Source organism: Castor canadensis, chromosome 7 (genome assembly GCF_047511655.1).
Source record: "Castor canadensis chromosome 7, mCasCan1.hap1v2, whole genome shotgun sequence".
Taxonomy (NCBI): domain Eukaryota; kingdom Metazoa; phylum Chordata; class Mammalia; order Rodentia; family Castoridae; genus Castor; species Castor canadensis.
The window spans coordinates 143012716-143031727 of record NC_133392.1 but is presented as its reverse complement, the minus strand read 5'-3'; the positions used below and the strand labels follow the sequence as shown (position 1 = coordinate 143031727).

At 42.2% G+C, this 19012-nt stretch overlaps 1 protein-coding gene across 2 annotated transcripts in view; it reads left to right on the top strand.

Moving 5' to 3' along the window:
- Positions 1–19012, top strand: part of Wdtc1 (WD and tetratricopeptide repeats 1) — a 58127-nt gene that overhangs the window by 27178 nt on the left and 11937 nt on the right. For both annotated transcript variants that reach the window (XM_074080890.1, XM_020157554.2), the window contains exons 4-9: positions 7598–7644; positions 8050–8161; positions 12712–12899; positions 15617–15799; positions 16845–16939; positions 17356–17471. In XM_074080890.1, the coding sequence (XP_073936991.1) occupies positions 7598–7644; positions 8050–8161; positions 12712–12899; positions 15617–15799; positions 16845–16939; positions 17356–17471 (741 nt within the window). The remainder of the gene's footprint in view (positions 1–7597; positions 7645–8049; positions 8162–12711; positions 12900–15616; positions 15800–16844; positions 16940–17355; positions 17472–19012) is intronic.

The window sequence follows — 19012 nt, the reverse complement described above, 5'->3', positions numbered from 1 at the left end:
CCTCTGGCACCCAGGAGTCCAGTACCTGTCCCTGGTTCATGATCTGGACATTTACTATCAATGGAGCCACACACTGTCAGGCCCTTTGTGTCTCAACGTCTTCAAGGTCCATCTATGTTGTAGCATGTGTCAAAGACTTGTTACTTTTCATGACTGAGTGACAGTCCAGTATGTGGATGGACTAAGCAGTGTGTGTCCATCTGTTTGTTCATGGACACTAGGGCTGTTTCCATTGTTTGTTAGGAATATGGGTGTGGAATTGCAGGAGTCTGTTTTCAACTTTCTAAGCAATTGCTAAACTACTATTATTATTTTTAAAGCAGGTAAAGTCTGTTAGGGTCAGCAGGTAGCAAGAATGATCTCAGGACTGGATGGGGTCCTTTGTGCACAAAGAGTCTGGGTTCTGTTGGTGGATTGACCTTCAGTGACCTGGCTGGACAGGAAGAGAGACAGAATCATTCTGAGATCCAGGGTGACTAAGGACAGGCTGTAAGCAGATGCTCCAAGTACTGGGCTTCCCAGAAGTTAGACATGGAAACCATTATGACAGTGTCTGAATGTCCTGTGACTGCTATAACAAATAACCCCACATTTAACAGCTAAAAACAACACAGATGTACTGTCTCACACTTTGGAAGGTCAGAAGTCTTTAACACAGGGCTCATAGAGCTAAATCCAGGTATGACAGGGAGGATCTACATCCCATCTTTCCAGCTTCCAGAAGTCCTGCATCCCTCAACTCGTGGTCTCTTCCTCCCTCCTCAGAGTCAGCAGTGCACGGTCTCTGTCTCTCTCTGACTCTGACCCTTCTGCCTCCCTCTTATGAGGACCCTTTTAGTGGCTTCTGTTAGCTGATTTTAAACCTTTATCTCCTCACAGTTTCTGAGTCTAGAAGTCTAAAATAAAGTGTCAGCAGGGCTGTGCCCCCTCTGAAGACTTTAGGGAGGGTCCTTCCTGCCTTTTCCAGCATCTGGTGGCTCCATGCATCCTTGGCTTATGGCCACCTAACTCCCAATTAGTCTTTTTTGGTTTTGGTGGGACTGAGGTTTGAACTCAGGGCTTCATGCTTACAAAGCGGGCACTCTACTGCTTGAGCTATGCTGCCAGTCCATTTTGCTCTGGTTATTTTGGAGATGGAGTCTGGCAAGCTGTTTGATTGGCCTGGCCTCAAACAACAGTCTTCCCAATCTCAGCCTCCCAAGTAACTAGGATTACATTTGTGAGCCAACAGCACCTGGATCCAATTAGTTTAATCTTCACATGCCCTACTCTTCTGTGTCTTCACTTTCTTGATCATGCCTTTAATATACAAGTTTTCATTTTAACGCAGTCCAATTGATTTTATTCTTTGTCGTTTATGTTTTTGGTGTTGTTTCTAAGAAACCATTGCTAACTCAAGGTCATAAAATTTACACCTATATTTTCTTAGAGTTTTTGTTTTAGCTATTCTATTTAGGTCTTTGATCCATTCTGTGTTTTTATATGTGATATGAGGTAGGGTTCCAACTTTATTCCTTTGCATGTGAACATCCAGTTGTCCCAGCTCTATTTGTTGAAAAGACTATTCTTTCCCTCATGGAATTGTCTTGGGACTTTTACCAGAAACCATGTAACCATAAATGTATAGATTTATTTATGAACACTCAATGCTATTCCATTGATATAAATGTCTGTCCTTATGTACCACTTTGTAGTAAGTTATGAAATTAGGAAGTATAAGTCTTCCAACTTTGTTCTTTTTCAAGATTGTCTGGCTATTCTGGGTCCTTTGCATTTCCATGAGTTTCAAGTCTACTGCCACCTGTTTTTATAAATAAAGTTTTATTGGAATACAGCCACACTCATTCATTTATGTATTGTCTGTCTGCTTTAGTGATTCAACAGCAGAATTGGGTAATTCAGACAGAGACCATATGGCATGCAAAGCCTAAATTATCTACTATCTGGCCTTTCACAGAAAAAAGTTGTCAACCTCTACTTTAGATAATGGAGTAAATTAATCTTTAAAGCATCTGAGAACCTAAGTAAGGATCCAGTCATTAATTCACTCATATATTTAGGCAAATGTTGAGTGCCTAAGTATATGCCAGCAATGATCTAGACACTGGTTGATGAATATAGCAATGAATAAATCCAACATAGTTGCCAGTGGCTTCTACCTGTAATCCTAGCTAATAGAAGGCTGAGATCAGGAGGATCGTGGTATGAGGACAGTCCAGGCAAATAGTTCACAAGACCCAATCTCCAAAATAACCAGAGCAGCAAGTGCCAGTGGCTCATGCCTGTAATCATAGATACTTGGGAAGCTGAGATGGGAGGATCGTGGTATGAGGCCAGCCTGTGCAAATAGTTCAAGAAAGCCCATCTCCAAGATAATCTGAGCAAAATGGAGTAGAGGTATGGCTCAAACTGTAGAGTGCCTGCTCTGCAAGCCCAAAGCCCTGAGTTCAAACACCAGTCCCACCAAAAAAATAAGTTAAAAAAAGTAAATCCAACCAACAGTTTCTGGCCTCTTGAAGTTTCTCTCCAGGACCTGTAACAGTTCTTAGATTCTGGCCTCTGCTCACCTCCCGGAGTCATTCATTTTACTCTGTCCCCTTCATGTGGCTCTGGCCACATGGGTCTTCACTCTCGTTCTACAGCATTTCAAGCCTGTTCCTTTGTGCTGGTTCTTCCTTACGACTGGCCATACAGCTGGGATGCTTTTCCTTCAGATCTTTATCTAACCTGTTCCTTCTCAGCATTCAAATTTCTCCTTTTGTTGATCTTTTGTTGGCTTATTTCTAGTTTGGGCTTTTAAAAATAAAGCCTCTATGAATATTCTCACACAAGTCTTTATATGGAGAAATGTTTTCACTTTTCTCGTTAATGCCCAGGATCGACTTGCTGAGTCATAGGATAGATAAAAGCTTAACTTAAAAGAAATTGCCACACAATTCTCTAAGGTGGTGATAGCAGTGAGACATCCTTGTAATAAAGGTGGGAATAAGGGTAGCATTTGAGGGTAGTCTGGCACAGCCAGAGACATTTTTGGGAGTTTTATTCACCTGGGTTTCCATCTGGGTTTTGGTGTTTACAATTTGTGTGCTGAGTGGGGTAAGTTATTTCCAAGACTTGGTATTACCTGTAGAAAAGGAGTGATAATGAAATCGTGTATATAAATATGTAGTATTCTACCTCAACTTTTCGTACCATGGAGGGACAGTAATGTAAGCTATAATGGGTACATCATCTGTAAGAAATTTAAAGGCAACTTAAAGTCTGTTGGTTTTTAGCATCAGTATGTACCTGCATTTCTGAGCAATGTTAGTAGTAAAATACACCTCCCTGCCTCCACCTCTATGCTGTGTAGTCAATTCTAGGGACTTATAATAAATAGTTATTGTAATCAGTATTTAATAAAGTGGAGTAGGAACTAAAGTCTAGGTTGTAATTTGGAACTTAAAGTAGATTTGGAGTTTTTATTGCGGGTACTTTGCCTATATGCTTCCTGTTTCCTCCAGTTCCCTGGTGTGCAAGGCTCACCTTACATAGAAACATTTTCATCTCTAAACAGTCCCTCTTCTTGACTCCTCAAGTTTTTTTCTTCCCTTTTTTTTCTAACCATTATTTAACTGATGTCATAAGCTTGTTTTCTTCCTTGTATTCTTCAACATGAATATAGATTGTATACAGATAGGCAAGCCAGGCTCATTTACCAAAGCCAAGTCACTCTTTTTAGATACTGTTTGTTGTAAAGTAAGCTCCAAAATATGTGCTCTAGCTTGTAAAGTCCTCTATAATTTTTAGCAGTACTAGGGTTTGAACTTGGGAGCCACTATTAATATTTTTATAGTAGTTATTTTGTATTTTCTGTAGAGTTCTGAACATGCTATACTTTCTCCAACTTACCTTCTTCTGAGATATTTTTTACTATGTAAAAAATAATCATAAGTGCCATATTTGTCCACTGTGGTCCTGACTTCTGCACTTTGAATAGGTTAGGAATTTGAGGACAAATTCAGTCATTCTGGAAGAGTTAATGCATTTCTCAGATAGTACTTTGAGAGCCTGAGCTATTGTGTTAAAATCCTGTATCTTGTCTCTGTTACCTGCTTCACCGTAAGCAAGCTGCTGAACCTTTCTGAGCATTACTTTTCTGTTCCTAAAAATGAGTAATATCTGTCCCTTAAGTGAGGCAGTGGATGTAAAGTGTCAGGTTAATTACCACAAATTTAATGACTTAAAACAACACAAAACTATTATCTCATAGCTCTGTATATCAGAAGTCTGATACAGGTCTCACCTGACTAACATCCAAGTATTGGCAAGGCTGTGTTCCTTCAGGAGGCTGTAGAGGGGAATGTTTTCTTATTAGTACCAGTTTCTAGAGAGTGCTACATTTTTTGGGTCTAGTCTCTTTCACATATTGATCTCTCTTATTCTCTGCAGCCAGGAGAGGATTCATGTGATTAGATTGGGCACACCCAGATAATCCAGGACAATCTCACCATCTCACAGTCCTTAATCTTAATCATATGTATAAAGTTCCTTTTGCCACCTAAAATAACATAATCACAAGTTTCAGAGAATTATGACAAGAAATCTGCTTGGGGCATTATTCTGCCTACCCCAGGTGCTCAGCTTAGTCCTATGCCTGGCTCTTCATTAGCACTCAGTAAGTGGCAGTCATTCAAGGACCTTGGTGCTCTGGGAGATTCCAAAGTGATGCTCTGACTTCCAGGCACAAGTAATTTACAGGCTGGTGCAAAAATGAGAAGGAAGACTAAGCACAGAAATGACTAACTCAGAAAGAGTGACCATAGCTATTTGTGGGGTGTCAACCAAGTACATGGCAAGGCAAGAGGCCTCAGGTCAGCAAGTAACCTGACAGGTATTTTTGTTTTGTTTTGTAGTAGGACTGGTTTTTTTGTTTGTTTGTTTTTTCAGTACTGGAGTTTGAACTCAGGGCCTTCACTTTGAGCCACTCCACCAGCACTTTTTTTGTGTGTGTTTGATGGGTTTTTTCCAGATAGGGTCTCAGAAACTTTTTGTGCAGGGCTGGCTTTGAACCTTGATCCTCCTGATCTCTGCCTTCTGAGTAGCTAGGATTACAGGCTTGCACCACCGGCACCCAGCTGGGACTGGGGTTTGAGCTCAGGGCTTTGTGCTTTTAAAACAGGTGCTCTACCGCTTGAGCTATGCCTCCAGTCCACTTTTCTCTAGTTATTTTGGAGATGGGGTCTTGAGAACTGTTTGCTCAGGCTGGCCTCAAATAATAATCCTCCCTGTCTCAGCCTCCCAAGTAGCTAGGATTATAGGTGTGATCCACCAGTGCCTGCAGGTTCAACCAAAAAATGTCACTCGTGTATACAAGTGGAGAACATGGGAAGAAATAAGTTTCAACTCAGATGAGGTGTGTGTGTGTGTGTGTGTGTGTGTGTGTGTGTGTGTTTGGTTTTAGGGCTCCAACCCTGGTCCTTGTGCATGCTAAGCAAGCTCTCTTCCACTGTGCTGCATTCCCAGACCTCAGATGAGAATCTTTACAGGACAAGGGGAAAGAGAGAAGGAGAAAGCAAAGGAACAGCCTTTTCTGACTTGACACTTAGTAAATTAGACTTGTCCATATCTCTCAATTCTTCCCACTAGTCCACTGGACTTGTTTGGTTAGTTAAGCAACACATACATGGTAGGCACTGTGCCTAACCTTGGGAATGCAGTCAACATAATCCACAAACTCTGCTTTCTATCTGGTGAAAGAAAACAACCACATCAACACAGAGCCATAATGCAGTATGGCAGTAGGAACCTACAGGAAGGGTTACCTCCCTCCCAAATTCATAGGGCAGGGAAGGTATCTTGAAGGAAGTACCTGCAAACTGATACCTGAAGAATGAATTGGAATTGTTAGGATGCTTTGGACCACAAGTAACAACCCAGCTCAAATTGCCTTCAACAGTAAAGAACTGATTGGCTCGCTTAACTGGAATGGCAGAAGTAGGTGTCAGAGTTCGTTACTCTGGTTAGTTTGGCTCCATTTTCTATGATTTCCTTGGCAAAGCTCTCCTCTGTGTGTTCATTCCACCCTCAGGCTAGATAGTGTTCCTCATGGTAGCAAAATGTGAGCAGCAATTCTATGAGTCAGTCACATCAGTATCCCCAGAGGAAGAAAGGCAACTCTTCCATAGACTCTCTCCTAAGAATGTGAAAACTCCTTTTCTAGAAGCTTCCAGCACCTGTTCCCTCTTGCATCTGATAGGGGTCACAGGGTCATTTCAGAGCCCATTCCTGTGGCCAAGTGAGTGCCATATACCATTTGTTTTAGGCCTGTGTTACTGAACCTATCCCTATGGCAAGGACATTGGATTTGTGCTTCCTGGAATACATGGTCTGATTTAGGGCAGGAGGATAATAATTAAATGTAAATCAAGGTGCTGTTAGAAAGGAGGGAAGGTGAAGGGACAAAAAGAACAGTATGTAGGAATGTCTCTCTTTCTACCCTGTAGGACCTTCATATCCTCCGCTTACTTGTGGGTTGCCTGGCCTCCCCGTGATTTCTCTCTGCATGCTTTCAACTTTAGCATCTACTGTTTGTTGTTGTTTTTTACTGCACCTGTGAAATTGCATAGAAATTTTTTGTTTTTGTTTTTGTTTTTTTTTTTTTTTTGGTTGTTCTGAGGTTTGAACCCAGGGCCTCATGCTTGCTAGGCAGGGTCTGACATATGAGTTGCTCCACCAGCCTTGTTGTTGTTGTTTTTTTTTTTTTTTTTTTTTTTTAGCATCTATTATTAACTGCCTCAGTCTCTCTGTGTTTCTTAATTCAAATTCCAGGATCAAGACTAGTCTAATTTGCCTTTCTGCACCAAGCTCTCTACCTTTCTGAAGTAAGCTTCAGAAGACCAGGGGCTTTATTTTTCACCTGATGCACCCAGCATATGAACATTACCTAGCACTCAGTAAGTGCTTGGCAAGCACATGCAGGATGAATGGAAGACGATCCTTCTAGTTACTTGGCTGCCCTTGGGTAACATGCTCCTGAGCAAATTTTCTATGGCTAAGGGTCTTGTCCTCTGAAGGAACTATTGATATGCCCCTTCTAGTGGATCTCATTTCTACTACTTACTACTGTGTGAATTTCAGTTGACTTTTCTGCAAAATAGGATTGATAATACCTACCTTTCATAGCTCAGGTACCCAGTGCCAAGTGAGATTGCAAATATGAGAACACTTTATGTTTAGTGAGATGCGAGGCAGGTTAATCAGTTCTGACACCTCACACGTCTGGCAAATACTGAAGATGGAGAGACTGAGTTTTTGTTTTGTTTTGATGTGACTGGGGTTTGAACTCAAAGCTTCACACTTTCAAACAGGTGCTCTACCACTTGAGCCATATCTCCAGTCCATTTTGCTCTGATTATTTTGGAAATGGGGGCCTCATGAGCTGTTTGCTTGGGCTGGCCTCAAACCACAATCCTCCCAAGTAATTAGGATTACAGGCATAAGCCACTGGCATCTGATGTGGAGAGGCTGCTTACCTGTTCATTCCACTTTTCAGTGTTAAGCTCCCCATGAGACTGTCTAACCAGCTCTCTGTATCCCTTTCTATTTGCTCCCCCAGGGTCACTCAGGATGTGTCAACTGTCTGGAGTGGAATGAGAAAGGAGAGTAAGTATGAGCTAGAAGGTGCTGGAGAAGGGGGTGAGGAAGTTGAAAGAAGAGTTCCTTCTTCACAGTAGACCTAACGAAAAGAGTAGATCCACATAAAAACAGACAGCTGCTCTCTCCTCTACTGTCAGCACACAGTTAAACTGTTTACCCAGGTAGATGGAAGGCTGGATGACTATTCAAACTGTGTTTTTATAATAAACCAATGTGTTCAAGAAATAATGGGAAAAAGTCTTAGGATAAAGTAGAAGAGAATCTACTTAATGTTTACAAGATAACCTTAAATTCTATGACATCTACTCCTCAAGTTCTTGTGGACCAACTTATTATCAGCTGGGAATGTGGGAGATTGGGTGGGGGCCTGGGAACTTGAGGACAAGTCCGAGCCCCCAACTCCACCCACAGCTTGCTGGCCTCTGGTTCCGATGACCAACACACGATTGTGTGGGATCCCCTGCACCACAAGAAGCTGCTGTCCATGCACACGGGGCACACTGCAAATATCTTCTCTGTCAAGGTGAGCAGGACAAACCAAAGAGCAAGTGAAAGGCATGACTGGGCTGTGGGCATAGTAGTATTGGTATGTTTTGTCCCAGGTAGCCCCTGGGGTCACAGATACTTCTGTTGTTTGAGTGTCTGATGGTGATGCTTGAAACCCCATCCCTTTTCCATGTTCTTGTTCCTCTCAGAGCCAAGAGTCCAACTTGAGGTAGATTTATGTTTATGTGAGCAGTGACAGAGGGTAGTTCTGAGCATGCACCCCAGAAGCAGGGCTTCTGCCTCTTGGAAGTTGTGCAAATAGGCAAATCACCTGACCTCTCTGAGCCTGTTTCCTCCTCTTTAAAAGAAAGTAGCTAAGGAAAATCTCCTTATGAACAAATAGAATAGATAAGTCATTTAATTAAAAATGAGGAGATAAAAGGAAGTAGCAAGCCACAGGGTTAATGTTACAGTTCAATTATATAATTGATATGTATATTTTTTGGAGTAGTACTGGGTTTTAAACTTGGTCTTGCACTGGCTAAGTAGGCGCTTTACCATTTGAGTCATGCCCCCAGCCCTTTTTGAGTTAGGTATTTTTTAATAGGGTCTCCTATTTATGCCCAGGCTTGCCTGGATACGATCTGCTATTGACACTTCCTGTGTAACTGGGATGACAGGTGTGTACCACCACGCCCAGCTTTTATTGGTTGAGATGGGGGTCTCCTGAACTTTTTGCTCTGACTGCCCTTGAACCATGGTCCTCCTGATCGCTACCTCCCAAGCAGTATGTAATTGATTTTTTAAACAGCATCTGGTCTACCTTTTCATAAGAAGTGAATTTTTTGACTTGATGGAGGGGGTTTGAGCTGAGAAGAGGTGTGATAGTGACTTACAGACTTTTAAAACCCTGTTAGGTGAAAGTAACATGAGACTTGTCCTTTTTTGATCCCAGAGGACAAACCTAGGAAAAGTGTCTGAGTCTACAGAAACACGTGTGGTCCTGGGGAAGGGAAGAATTGTCTGGTGCTTAGGGCTGTTTGAAAAAGGTATTTGAAAAGGTATAACTGCAGATTTGTAAATTTGTCCTAGCACTGAGATTGTTTGTTCATTGGCACTTTGTCTGTCATGTTTGTAGTTGGAGGAAATGGCCTGTAAGGAAGGGCCTTTTCAGCTATAAAATTTTAAAATGAGTATACATGTGAGTGAGCCTGGCCTTTGAAAAGCCTCACTGATCTCAGAAATATTTACATCATTAATATCAAGAGGAATGACAAGGTAGATTGAAAAGCTCAAAACCTACTTATTTCCCTCAACCCTGTCTTTCCCAAGCTCTGATTCTTCCTGTCCCAAGGGCCTACTCTAGATGAATTTCTGTGATATTTATTTATTTTTAGCAGTACTGGGGCTTGAGCTCAAGGCCTCACACTCTACCACTTGAGCAACGCCCTCAGCCCCTTTTGCTTTATTTTTTGGTTAGGGTCTCACATTTTTGTCTTGGGCCAGCATTGGACCAGACTTGGACCTTGATCCTCCTTCCTATGCCCCCTCTTAATTGGGATTGCAGTGTGTACCACCATCCCAACTTATTTGTTGAAAAGGGGTCTTGCTAACTGTTTGCCTGGGCTGGCCTCAAATTAACATCCACCCAGTCTCTGCCCTCTTGAGTAGATGGGATTGTAGGTGTGAGCCACTGACCCTGGCTAAATGGATTTTTGTGATTTCTTTTCTTTTTTTTTAGAGGAAGAACAGTGACTTGATAATCGCCTCTTTAAGTGGCTGTTCACCTCTTACATGATCAGTAACTTAGCTTCAGCTTGCTGGCCTGTAGTTCTGATGGATGGGACCCCATTGTGTGGGACCCCATGTGCCACAAGAAGATGAAAAGTGTAGGTCCAGTTTGGGTCTTTGTGATCAAACCTGCACACAGGAACCTGAGCCATCAATTTGGCATCCTGAGTTCAGAGACCACAGTTTGACAATAGTCTTAATACTCCCTAGAGGTCATACCTTAGGAAAGATACTTATACACAAACCCTCAGCTTCCTTTTCTGTTTCAAAGAAAGAAGTATGGAAAAATACTTCTCTTTAGGGAGTCAAAACACTGGATGTATTCATAGTATTTCACCCATGTGCTCCCCCTGGTGGCAATAATGGTGTATTACAGCAGCCAGAGGCCCATGGCAAGGGCTCATATTTCTGCTGTGCATGGAGTCTCTGCTACCTCTAAATGGGATTAAAAGCTAATGATTTTCTCTAAAAATGATTGAATTCTTTCTGTTTCATCTGTCCCCTATCCTTATGTGTCAGTGGAGGAACATGTCGAAAAAAGTGAGTTTTTGCTCTTCCATGAACATTTGAAATCAATGAGACTGCTGCTATTTAAATGCAGAATGATGCCTCAACCTGCAACTCCAACACTCTGCTTGGGTGTGGGTTGGGAGGAACTTTTCAGTTAAAAGGAAAAAGACATTTCAATCTGAACTCAAGAAAAAAACAAGAGTCAACTCACATCACCCCTGAATACTTTTTTCCTCAAAGTTAGGTGATAGAATTGCATCCTATTTTTTCCTGTATTTGAAGCAGTCTTTGTGACTATTTTGCTTTTGTCACATGTCATCAGAAGTACGGTATTCTGGATTTCATTAGGACACTGAGGTGCTCATTCTTTATCATAGCTGTGCAGAAATGGATCAAAGACCAAAACCTGAGCTGTTTCCACCATTTGCTACTATAAGGAGTGCTGCTCTGAGCGTTTTTGTTCAGTTCCTGTTTTTTTCTTACTTTATTTTTAGTTTTTTGAGACAAGGTATCACTGTGTATTCTAGGATGGCCTTGAACTCTGGGTTTTTGGGTTTTGTTTTTTTTTTTTTTCGGTACTAGGGCTTGAACTCAGGGCCTCGGGCTTACTAAGCAGGTGCTCTACCACTTGAGCCACTCCACCAGCCCTGGGTTGTTTCTTAGAAGTTAAAGTTTTGGATCAAAAGATGGGAATAGTTTTTATCTTTGTTACCTATTGCTACATTGTTCTCTGGAAATGGTCAAGCCATTTAAAAAATACCTATCCCTTTAAAACTTCCTTTAAGTTCTTCTTACTTTATTAATTAATTTTATTTATTTAATTTTGGATACCAGGGTTTGAACTCAGGGCCTCATGTTTGCTAGGTAGGCGCTCTTATTCCTTTTGCCACTCCCCTAGCCCAGTTCTTATTTTAGCACGAACTTATTACTTAATCCCTAAGTTACTTAATAGTCATCATGGGCTGAGGGTATAGCTCAGTGTTAGGCTTCATGCTTAGCATGTACAAGGTCCTGCATCCCAGCACCAAAAAATTAGTCAGTCAAACATTATAAGGCAATATGGCATGGGGCAGTCATACCTAGGTTTGAACAGTCTTGCTTCATATCAGTCCTAAATTTCAATTTATCTTTTCATTTTTATTGTTTTGTAGTACTAGAGATTGAACGTAGGGCCTTATTCATTCTAGGCAATTACTCTACAACTAAGTTGTATCCTCAGCCCTTTTTAAATTTCATTTTTAATTACCCAGGCTGGCCTTGAACTTGAGATTCTCCTGCCTTAGCCTCCTGAGTAGCTGAGATTGCAGGTGTGAACCACCACACCATTTTATTTTATCTATTTTTTTTTTTTTTTTTTTTGGTGGCACTAGGGTTTGAACTCACTTTTGCTAGGCAGGCACTCTACCACTTGAGCCATTCCACCAGCCTAGACCATTTTAAATTTTTTTAATTTATTTTTGCAGTACTGGGGTTTGAACTCAGGGCCTACACCTTGAGCCACTCCCCCAGCCCTTTTTTGTGTTAGGTATTTTCGAGATGGGGTCTCGCAGAATTAATTGCCCGGGCCTGGCTTCAAACTGCGATCCTCCTAATCTCTGCCTCCTGAGTATCTAGGATTACAGGTATGAGCCACCAGTGCCCGGCTTATTTTTGGTGCTGGGGATCAAACCCAGGACCTCATACATGCTAAGCATGTGTTCTGTCACTGAGTTATACTCCAAGCTGATGACCCTTTTTTTTTTTTTTTTATGGTGCTAGGGAGTGAACCCAGGGAATGTATTGGTCATGTGCTCTACCACTGTGCTACAATCCAAGTCCTCTTTTTTTTTTTTTTCCAGTACTAGGGTTTGAACTCAGGGCCTCATGTTTGCTAGGTAAGTGCTGTACCACTTGAGCCACTTCACCAGCAAGCCCTCAATTTTTAATGATATTGTTTTAAGTATCAATCAGAAAAAAGTAGCAGTCCTGGTATCTGGTGACAACTGTGATTATCATTCACTTAGCTCTTATTTGGGAAGAATCAAAGGCAAAGGGTTCCTCAGGTAGTGTTATTTGGTATAGGTCAGGACTACTTTGGCAAAAAAAAAGTGAATATATTGATTTTGACCTATAGGCTTATAGGCTGCTTCTTGATACCCTAAGTCTTATGTAAATTGTCTTGGATGGGCTCATTCTCTTTTCTGATGTGGAGAGGAAAAGGGAATGCTGACATCCAGACCAGTGTGCTTCAGTGGCCAGCTCCACCCCCACCACCTGTCAATCCCTTCTTCATTCTCTCTTGAGCAGTTCCTGCCTCATGCTGGGGACCGAATCTTGATTACGGGGGCAGCTGACTCCAAGGTGCATGTCCATGACCTGACGGTAAAGGAGACCATCCACATGTTTGGTGATCACACAAACCGAGTGAAACGCATTGCCACAGCACCCATGTGGCCCAACACATTCTGGAGCGCTGCTGAAGATGGGCTTATCCGGTAAGGGTCTGGGCACAGAGTAGCCTGTGCCTCCTCTGCCCTCAGTGCATGGTGGCTCTGCCATCCCATCTGCCTATCTGCTTCCTTCCAAAGGCCTAGGTTTTCATTCCAATAGAGGTCCAGCCTCATTTGTCTGCCCATGGCAGCTGTCTGCGTACAAACTCACCTGGGAATATTTGCTTACCCCACCTACACCCTCTTCCTTCTGTACCCTCCACTGCTCTACCTCCAGGCCTGCTGGCCTTCTCTCACCATCTCAGATGCCCAGGTCTCTGCTATCTCTAGGTATTCACACTCTGTTTCTTCTACCTGGGATTCTCTATCGATGGCTTTTTTCATGTCTCTTTGTCACCTAAGGAGATCAGCTTAAATCACCTTTTCAGAAGCACCTTGTCTGACCATCCTAAAGTAGATAGACCTTATTCTGTTTCAGTTCCTAGTTGTATCCTCTATAATTCTAATTATCATCTGTTATTACTTTGTTTTTACTTGTTGGTTTAATTTTTTGTATGTATCTGCACTGAATAGTAAACTCTGTTAGAGCAACTCCTTGTTATTCTTGGCTGTGTTCGTAGCACAGTGCCTGGCACACAGAAGTACTTGCTTTGCACATTTCTCTTGAACAGTTAGTTGGTCAATGACGAAATGCCTGGGAGAGGGAAAGTCAACCAGAAATGGGAAAGTGGACCAGTCCCCTTTTCTAGTGCCCTGTATTGTTAAATTTGCCTCTATTCCCTTCACTCTAAAATGGTCTTACTGCCCTTTTTTGTTTGTTTGTTTGATTTGGTTCAGTTCGGTTTGGAGGTTTTTTGTTTTTTGTTTTTTGTTTTGTTGAGAAAGGGTCTTGCTATGCAACCCAGGTTGATTTAGAACTCTCAGTCCTCCTCCCTCAGCCTCCTGAGTGCTAGAACTATAGGTGTTTTCCTAGTTCTTTTTTTCTTTTTCTCTTTTTTTTTTTTTTTTTTTGTGGTGTTGGGAATTAAACCCAGGTCTGTGTACACAATAGACAGGTACTCTACTAATGAACTATGCTGACAACTCTCCCCTCTACCCCAAATTCTTTTTGAGAAGGAGTCTTACTGTGTTGCCCAGGCTGGTCTTGAACTGCTGGGCTCAAGCAATACTCCAATCTCAGCCTCCTGAGTAACTGGGGCTACAGGCATGCACCACCATGCCTAGCTATCATTGCCCTTCTTTAACTGTTTTCTTCAGGTGCGACCTTAGAACTTATCCCTCCTCTAACCCAATCTGTTTCCCTTGAGTTCCTTGGTGCTCTTTTTGTGTTACAGAGGTGAAGCATCTAAGTCTTGTATAAACCATAACTCTGCAGGGCACTGCAGCCAAACAACTGGGGTGAAATCCTAGCTCTCTCTCTGTCATTGTTTGACAGGAAAATCACTTCACCCTGAACCTTAGTCTCCTCATCTGAGCTGAGCATTAAAATTGAGAAAGCACATGTAAAACCTTACCATGGTACTTAGAAGACAAAAAAGCACTTGGTCATTGTTACATCTTGTTGACCTTGACTACCCAGACTGTGTAAGGGCCAGCTGGTAGAAGCTGAGCATCTTGGGCACCAGGTAGGACTCTAAGGACGTAGACATAAGTCACAGTTGGGGAATGTGTCCTAACAGCAAGTGGACATAAGCTGGCACTTCCAGAACAGACAGGATTTGAGTGGATGAGGAAAAGCAGAGTAGAGTGTGTGATGGCAGGGATAAAAGTGGCATGTACAGAGAAAATGTGCTGTAGTTATAATTGACGTGCATTTTGAAAACTGGAGAATAAAAGTTATGTGAAATTGTGTCTTAAAAACCAAACTGCAGAGTGTGGTAAAAGTAAACTTAAGCTAAAAGTGTTGAGGAATTTCTGCAATTTGGAAAGCAAGAAAGTGACATAAAACTATTTTAGGAAGAGCTTTTTGGTCAGAATAACTTAGAAAGACAAGGCAAATGGTGAAGAGATTGTTATAGATGTCTAGGCCAGAGGTGGGTGAGCACATGGGTGATGTCCCTCCCTACTCTCTGAAGACACTTGTATATTGGCAGCAAAAAAAGCTCCCCAGTCTGAAGCCGTGGGAGTTCGCTACTGCTGTTGGGTGTTGTGGTATTTCCTTTACCACACAGCTGAGCCTGTGGGACCAGCCTTGGCCCTTGGTGTTTGTAGGTAGCTCTTACTTGATTGCCATATTATCTTCTCTGTCACGTGTTCTGCTGTTTCTTAAAAGACACTAGATTAGGAAGGAGCAGAGCAAAGTAGTTTAAGTACAGTCTTAGCAAGCTATCCCCAACTCTCCACTTAGTAGCTATGTTATCCTAGGCAGGTTATTTAACTTCTTTGGATCTCAGTACTCTAGTTGTACTAGGGCTGGTATTAGGATTTATTTAAATAATGCATGTAAAACAGCTAGGGACAATACTAGATACCTAGCACATTCTAAGTGTTAGTAATCAGTAGAAGTATATTAGTGGCAATAATTCTGACATCTGTAAAATAAGACAGTAGTTTCTACCCTAAGGGGTTCTGTTAGGATAAAACAGAAGCCTACTACAAGCACCTGGCACCCAGTGGACACTAAAAAATGGGAGTGGTTTTTTTTTTATATTACTTACAAAGGGGTCCAAAGCCCCTCCCAATCCTCTTGCATAACAAGGACTTGGTTTCTCCCCTACTTTCCAAATAAACACCCTACCCCCTAACATTGTCCTCTCTCACAGCCAGTATGACCTTCGGGAGAACAGCAAACACTCGGAGGTGCTGATTGACCTGACAGAGTACTGTGGCCAGCTGGTAGAGGCCAAGTGCCTCACAGTCAATCCCCAGGACAACAACTGCTTGGCGGTAGGGGCCAGTGGGCCCTTTGTGAGGCTCTATGACATTCGCATGATTCATAATCACAGGTATGACCAGCTCAGCCTCCTGTGGGCAAGTCCCTGGGACCTGTGGCCCCTTGCCTCATTGCCATGCACTTTTCTTCTTGAGTGTTTTTAAAATTTTTATGGTTTAAAAAAAAATTAATCTGTACTTATTTTGGAAAAGTATAATAAATTACCCATTACCTAAAAAGAATTTCTACATTGTAATATTTCTTGCTAGCTTTTTCTTACCATGATTATTTGTACAGTCTTATGCATGTAATTTTTTTGTCATGTAATTTATTTCATTCTGCGAAAAATAAGAAAATGTAGAATATACTTAGCACCACAGCCTGGGATTTCCATGCTTCTTGGGACAGATGCAGCAGTGTCTGGCCTCTTTACTTCACTCATGGCTTTGGATGGCCACTCCTGCCCCTCTTCCACATTATCTGATTGGAAATGCACCTTGAGCCTTAGCTTCCTCATCTGTAAAATGAGGATAAATATGCTGGCCATGAAAACCCAGATGGTTTACAGGACTTTCTTGGTAAAGCAATGTAATATGTGTTTCCACAATCACCTAGTCACTGGGCCTCAGGATCCTATCAGGATGAAAAGGCCTCTTGTATCTCTAGGGACACAAACTTGGGCTTCTTCTGTGGAGCATGTTCTGGCTTGCCAGGAACAGTGCCAGAAGTTTGGTTTAGTTTGGTTTGGTTTGGCTTAGTTTTTTGTAGTACTAGGTTTTGAACTCAGGGCCTCACACTTGCTAAGCAGGTACTATACTACTTGAGCTGTGCCCCTAGCCCTTTTTACTTCTGTTATTTTTTTACATATGGTTTCAAGTTTTTTTCCTGAGCCTTGGGCCACGATCCTCCTACCTCTGCCTCCTGCATTGCTGGGATTACAGTATGAACTACCATACCAGGCTTATTCTTTGAGATACGGTCTTTCCAACTTTTTGCCCATACTGGCTTCAAACCACAATCCTTCTATTTCAGCCTCCCAAGTAACTGGGATTACAAATGTGAGTCACTGCACGTAGCAGTGCAAGAATTTTAACCTATCTGATTTTTCTTCCCACCAGAAAGAGCATGAAGCAGAGCCCTTCAGCAGGTGTGCACACATTCTGTGACCGGCAGAAACCCCTTCCAGATGGTGCAGCCCAGTATTATGTGGCAGGTAGGATTCAAACCTGGCTCTGGATCCACTCTTTTCCTAGATACTGGTTCTTTCTGGGGCTGTGCAGGTGGGTGGCACGGCACACTGGTCAAGAGCAAGGGTTTTAGAGTCAGATGGAGCTGGACTTTACTCCTGGCTTGCTAGTAACCAACTGTGTGACCTTCAATATATGACTTAACTTTGAATTTCTTCTCTGTAAGATGGGGCTGTAATGCTTAAGTGAGATAAAACATGTAAACAGCTGGCCCAGTGCCAATGTCAGGGCTCAACACTAATATTATATATCTATAATCATAGCTGCTTCTCTGATGAAGTTGATTGGTGACATTTTCAATATAGCTATCTTCACACAATCTCTTGCCCTTTTGAGGGAGACTGGGAGACTTGCCCTATGGTGACTGGGATGTTTCGTGCAGGTCACCTGCCAGTGAAGCTGCCAGACTATAACAACCGTCTGAGAGTGCTGGTTGCCACCTATGTGACCTTCAGTCCCAATGGCACAGAGCTGCTAGTCAACATGGGAGGGGAGCAGGTATGTTCTGTGATTCTGCCCCCCATCCTGCCCTACTGTTCCATATCCAGTAGCCAAAGCTGTATGCCTTCATCCACTGTCCTGAGGCAGATGGAAGTAACAGCTTCCTTGTAAATGACATTACAGTAAAATGTGGAAGTGACAGGGCATCATAAGAAATCCCAGAGAGACCAGGCACCATTGGCTCACATCTATAATCCTAGCTACTCAGGAGGCAGAGATCAGGAGGATCGCGGTTGGAAGCCACCCAGGCACATAGTTCTGTGAGACCTTATCTTGGAAAACCCTTCACAAAAATAGGGCTGGTGGAGTGGCTCAAGGTGAAGGTCCTGAGTTCAAGCCCCAGTACCACAAAAAAAAGAAAAAGAAATCACACAGAGATGTCCTAGCCTGTTTTGTTTTTCCTCTTCCTTGTTTATCTTTTCTAGTGAACTATAAAGATATATGATAGTAGGATATTTTGGTTAAGAATATAGGTTTTGAAGCCGGGTGCCAGTGGCTCATGCCTATAATCCTAGCTACTCAGGAGGCAGAGATCAGGAGACTCACGGTTCAAAGCCAGCCCAGGCAAATCCTTCAAGAAACCCTATCTCAAAAAACCCTTTTGCAAAAATAGGGTTGGTGGAGTGGCTCAAGGTGAGGGTCCTGAGTTCAAGCCCCAGTACTGCAAAAAAAAAAAAAATATATATATATATATATATATATATATATAGGTTTTGAAATTGACAGACCTATCTTCAAATGCTAGCCTACTGTTTACTAGCTGTGTACTGTGACTTTTAACAAGCCTCTTCATTTTTCTGAGCCTAAGTTTCCTCATCTGCTGTTTTCCAAGATGGAAATTCCTTAGGCTCAGAACATACAGCCAGGCTGTGGTTTAGGGCCTTCTTTGAGAAGAATTACTCGAAAATGGCAGATTGCTTAACATTCAGCTTGTGTGCTCTCAGGATATTTAATAAGCCTTGCATAAATTAATTTATTCTCCAATTATTGAGCACTCACTGTGGGACTAACATTATCGTAAACATAGGGGAGACAGATACAAGTATCAGCCATCCCCTGACAGAAGACATTGCAGGTGAAACAGTGGTGTCATTACAAGGCAAGGCATCAATATATGCAAAAGAAATGGACTGGAGAATGGGTGTACACCTGAGTTCAGAATAGGCTCTGGCTTCACAAAACTAAGCATCATCTGGCCTAAAGATAGCATGGGAATGATTGGGAGGGCCTAGAAGATCAGTTTGTAGACAGACAGACCTGGGTTTGAGTCCTGGCTGTGCTACATGCTGCTTTTATGACCCTAGATAAAGTACTTGAATTCTGAGCCTATATCCTTCATCAGCAAAAGGGGCAATGATAAGAGTACCTCTTCATGTGGTACTTTCTGGAATGAGCTAAATCAGTATACAACACTTAGCAGAGTTCTGGAACAAAGTAAACATTGAAAGTAAACATTCAATAAGTGTTTCATAATATTAGATAATATGTACTTACTGAGAAAAGTAATGAGCAGTATTAGTTTAAGCAACTTGCTTCTC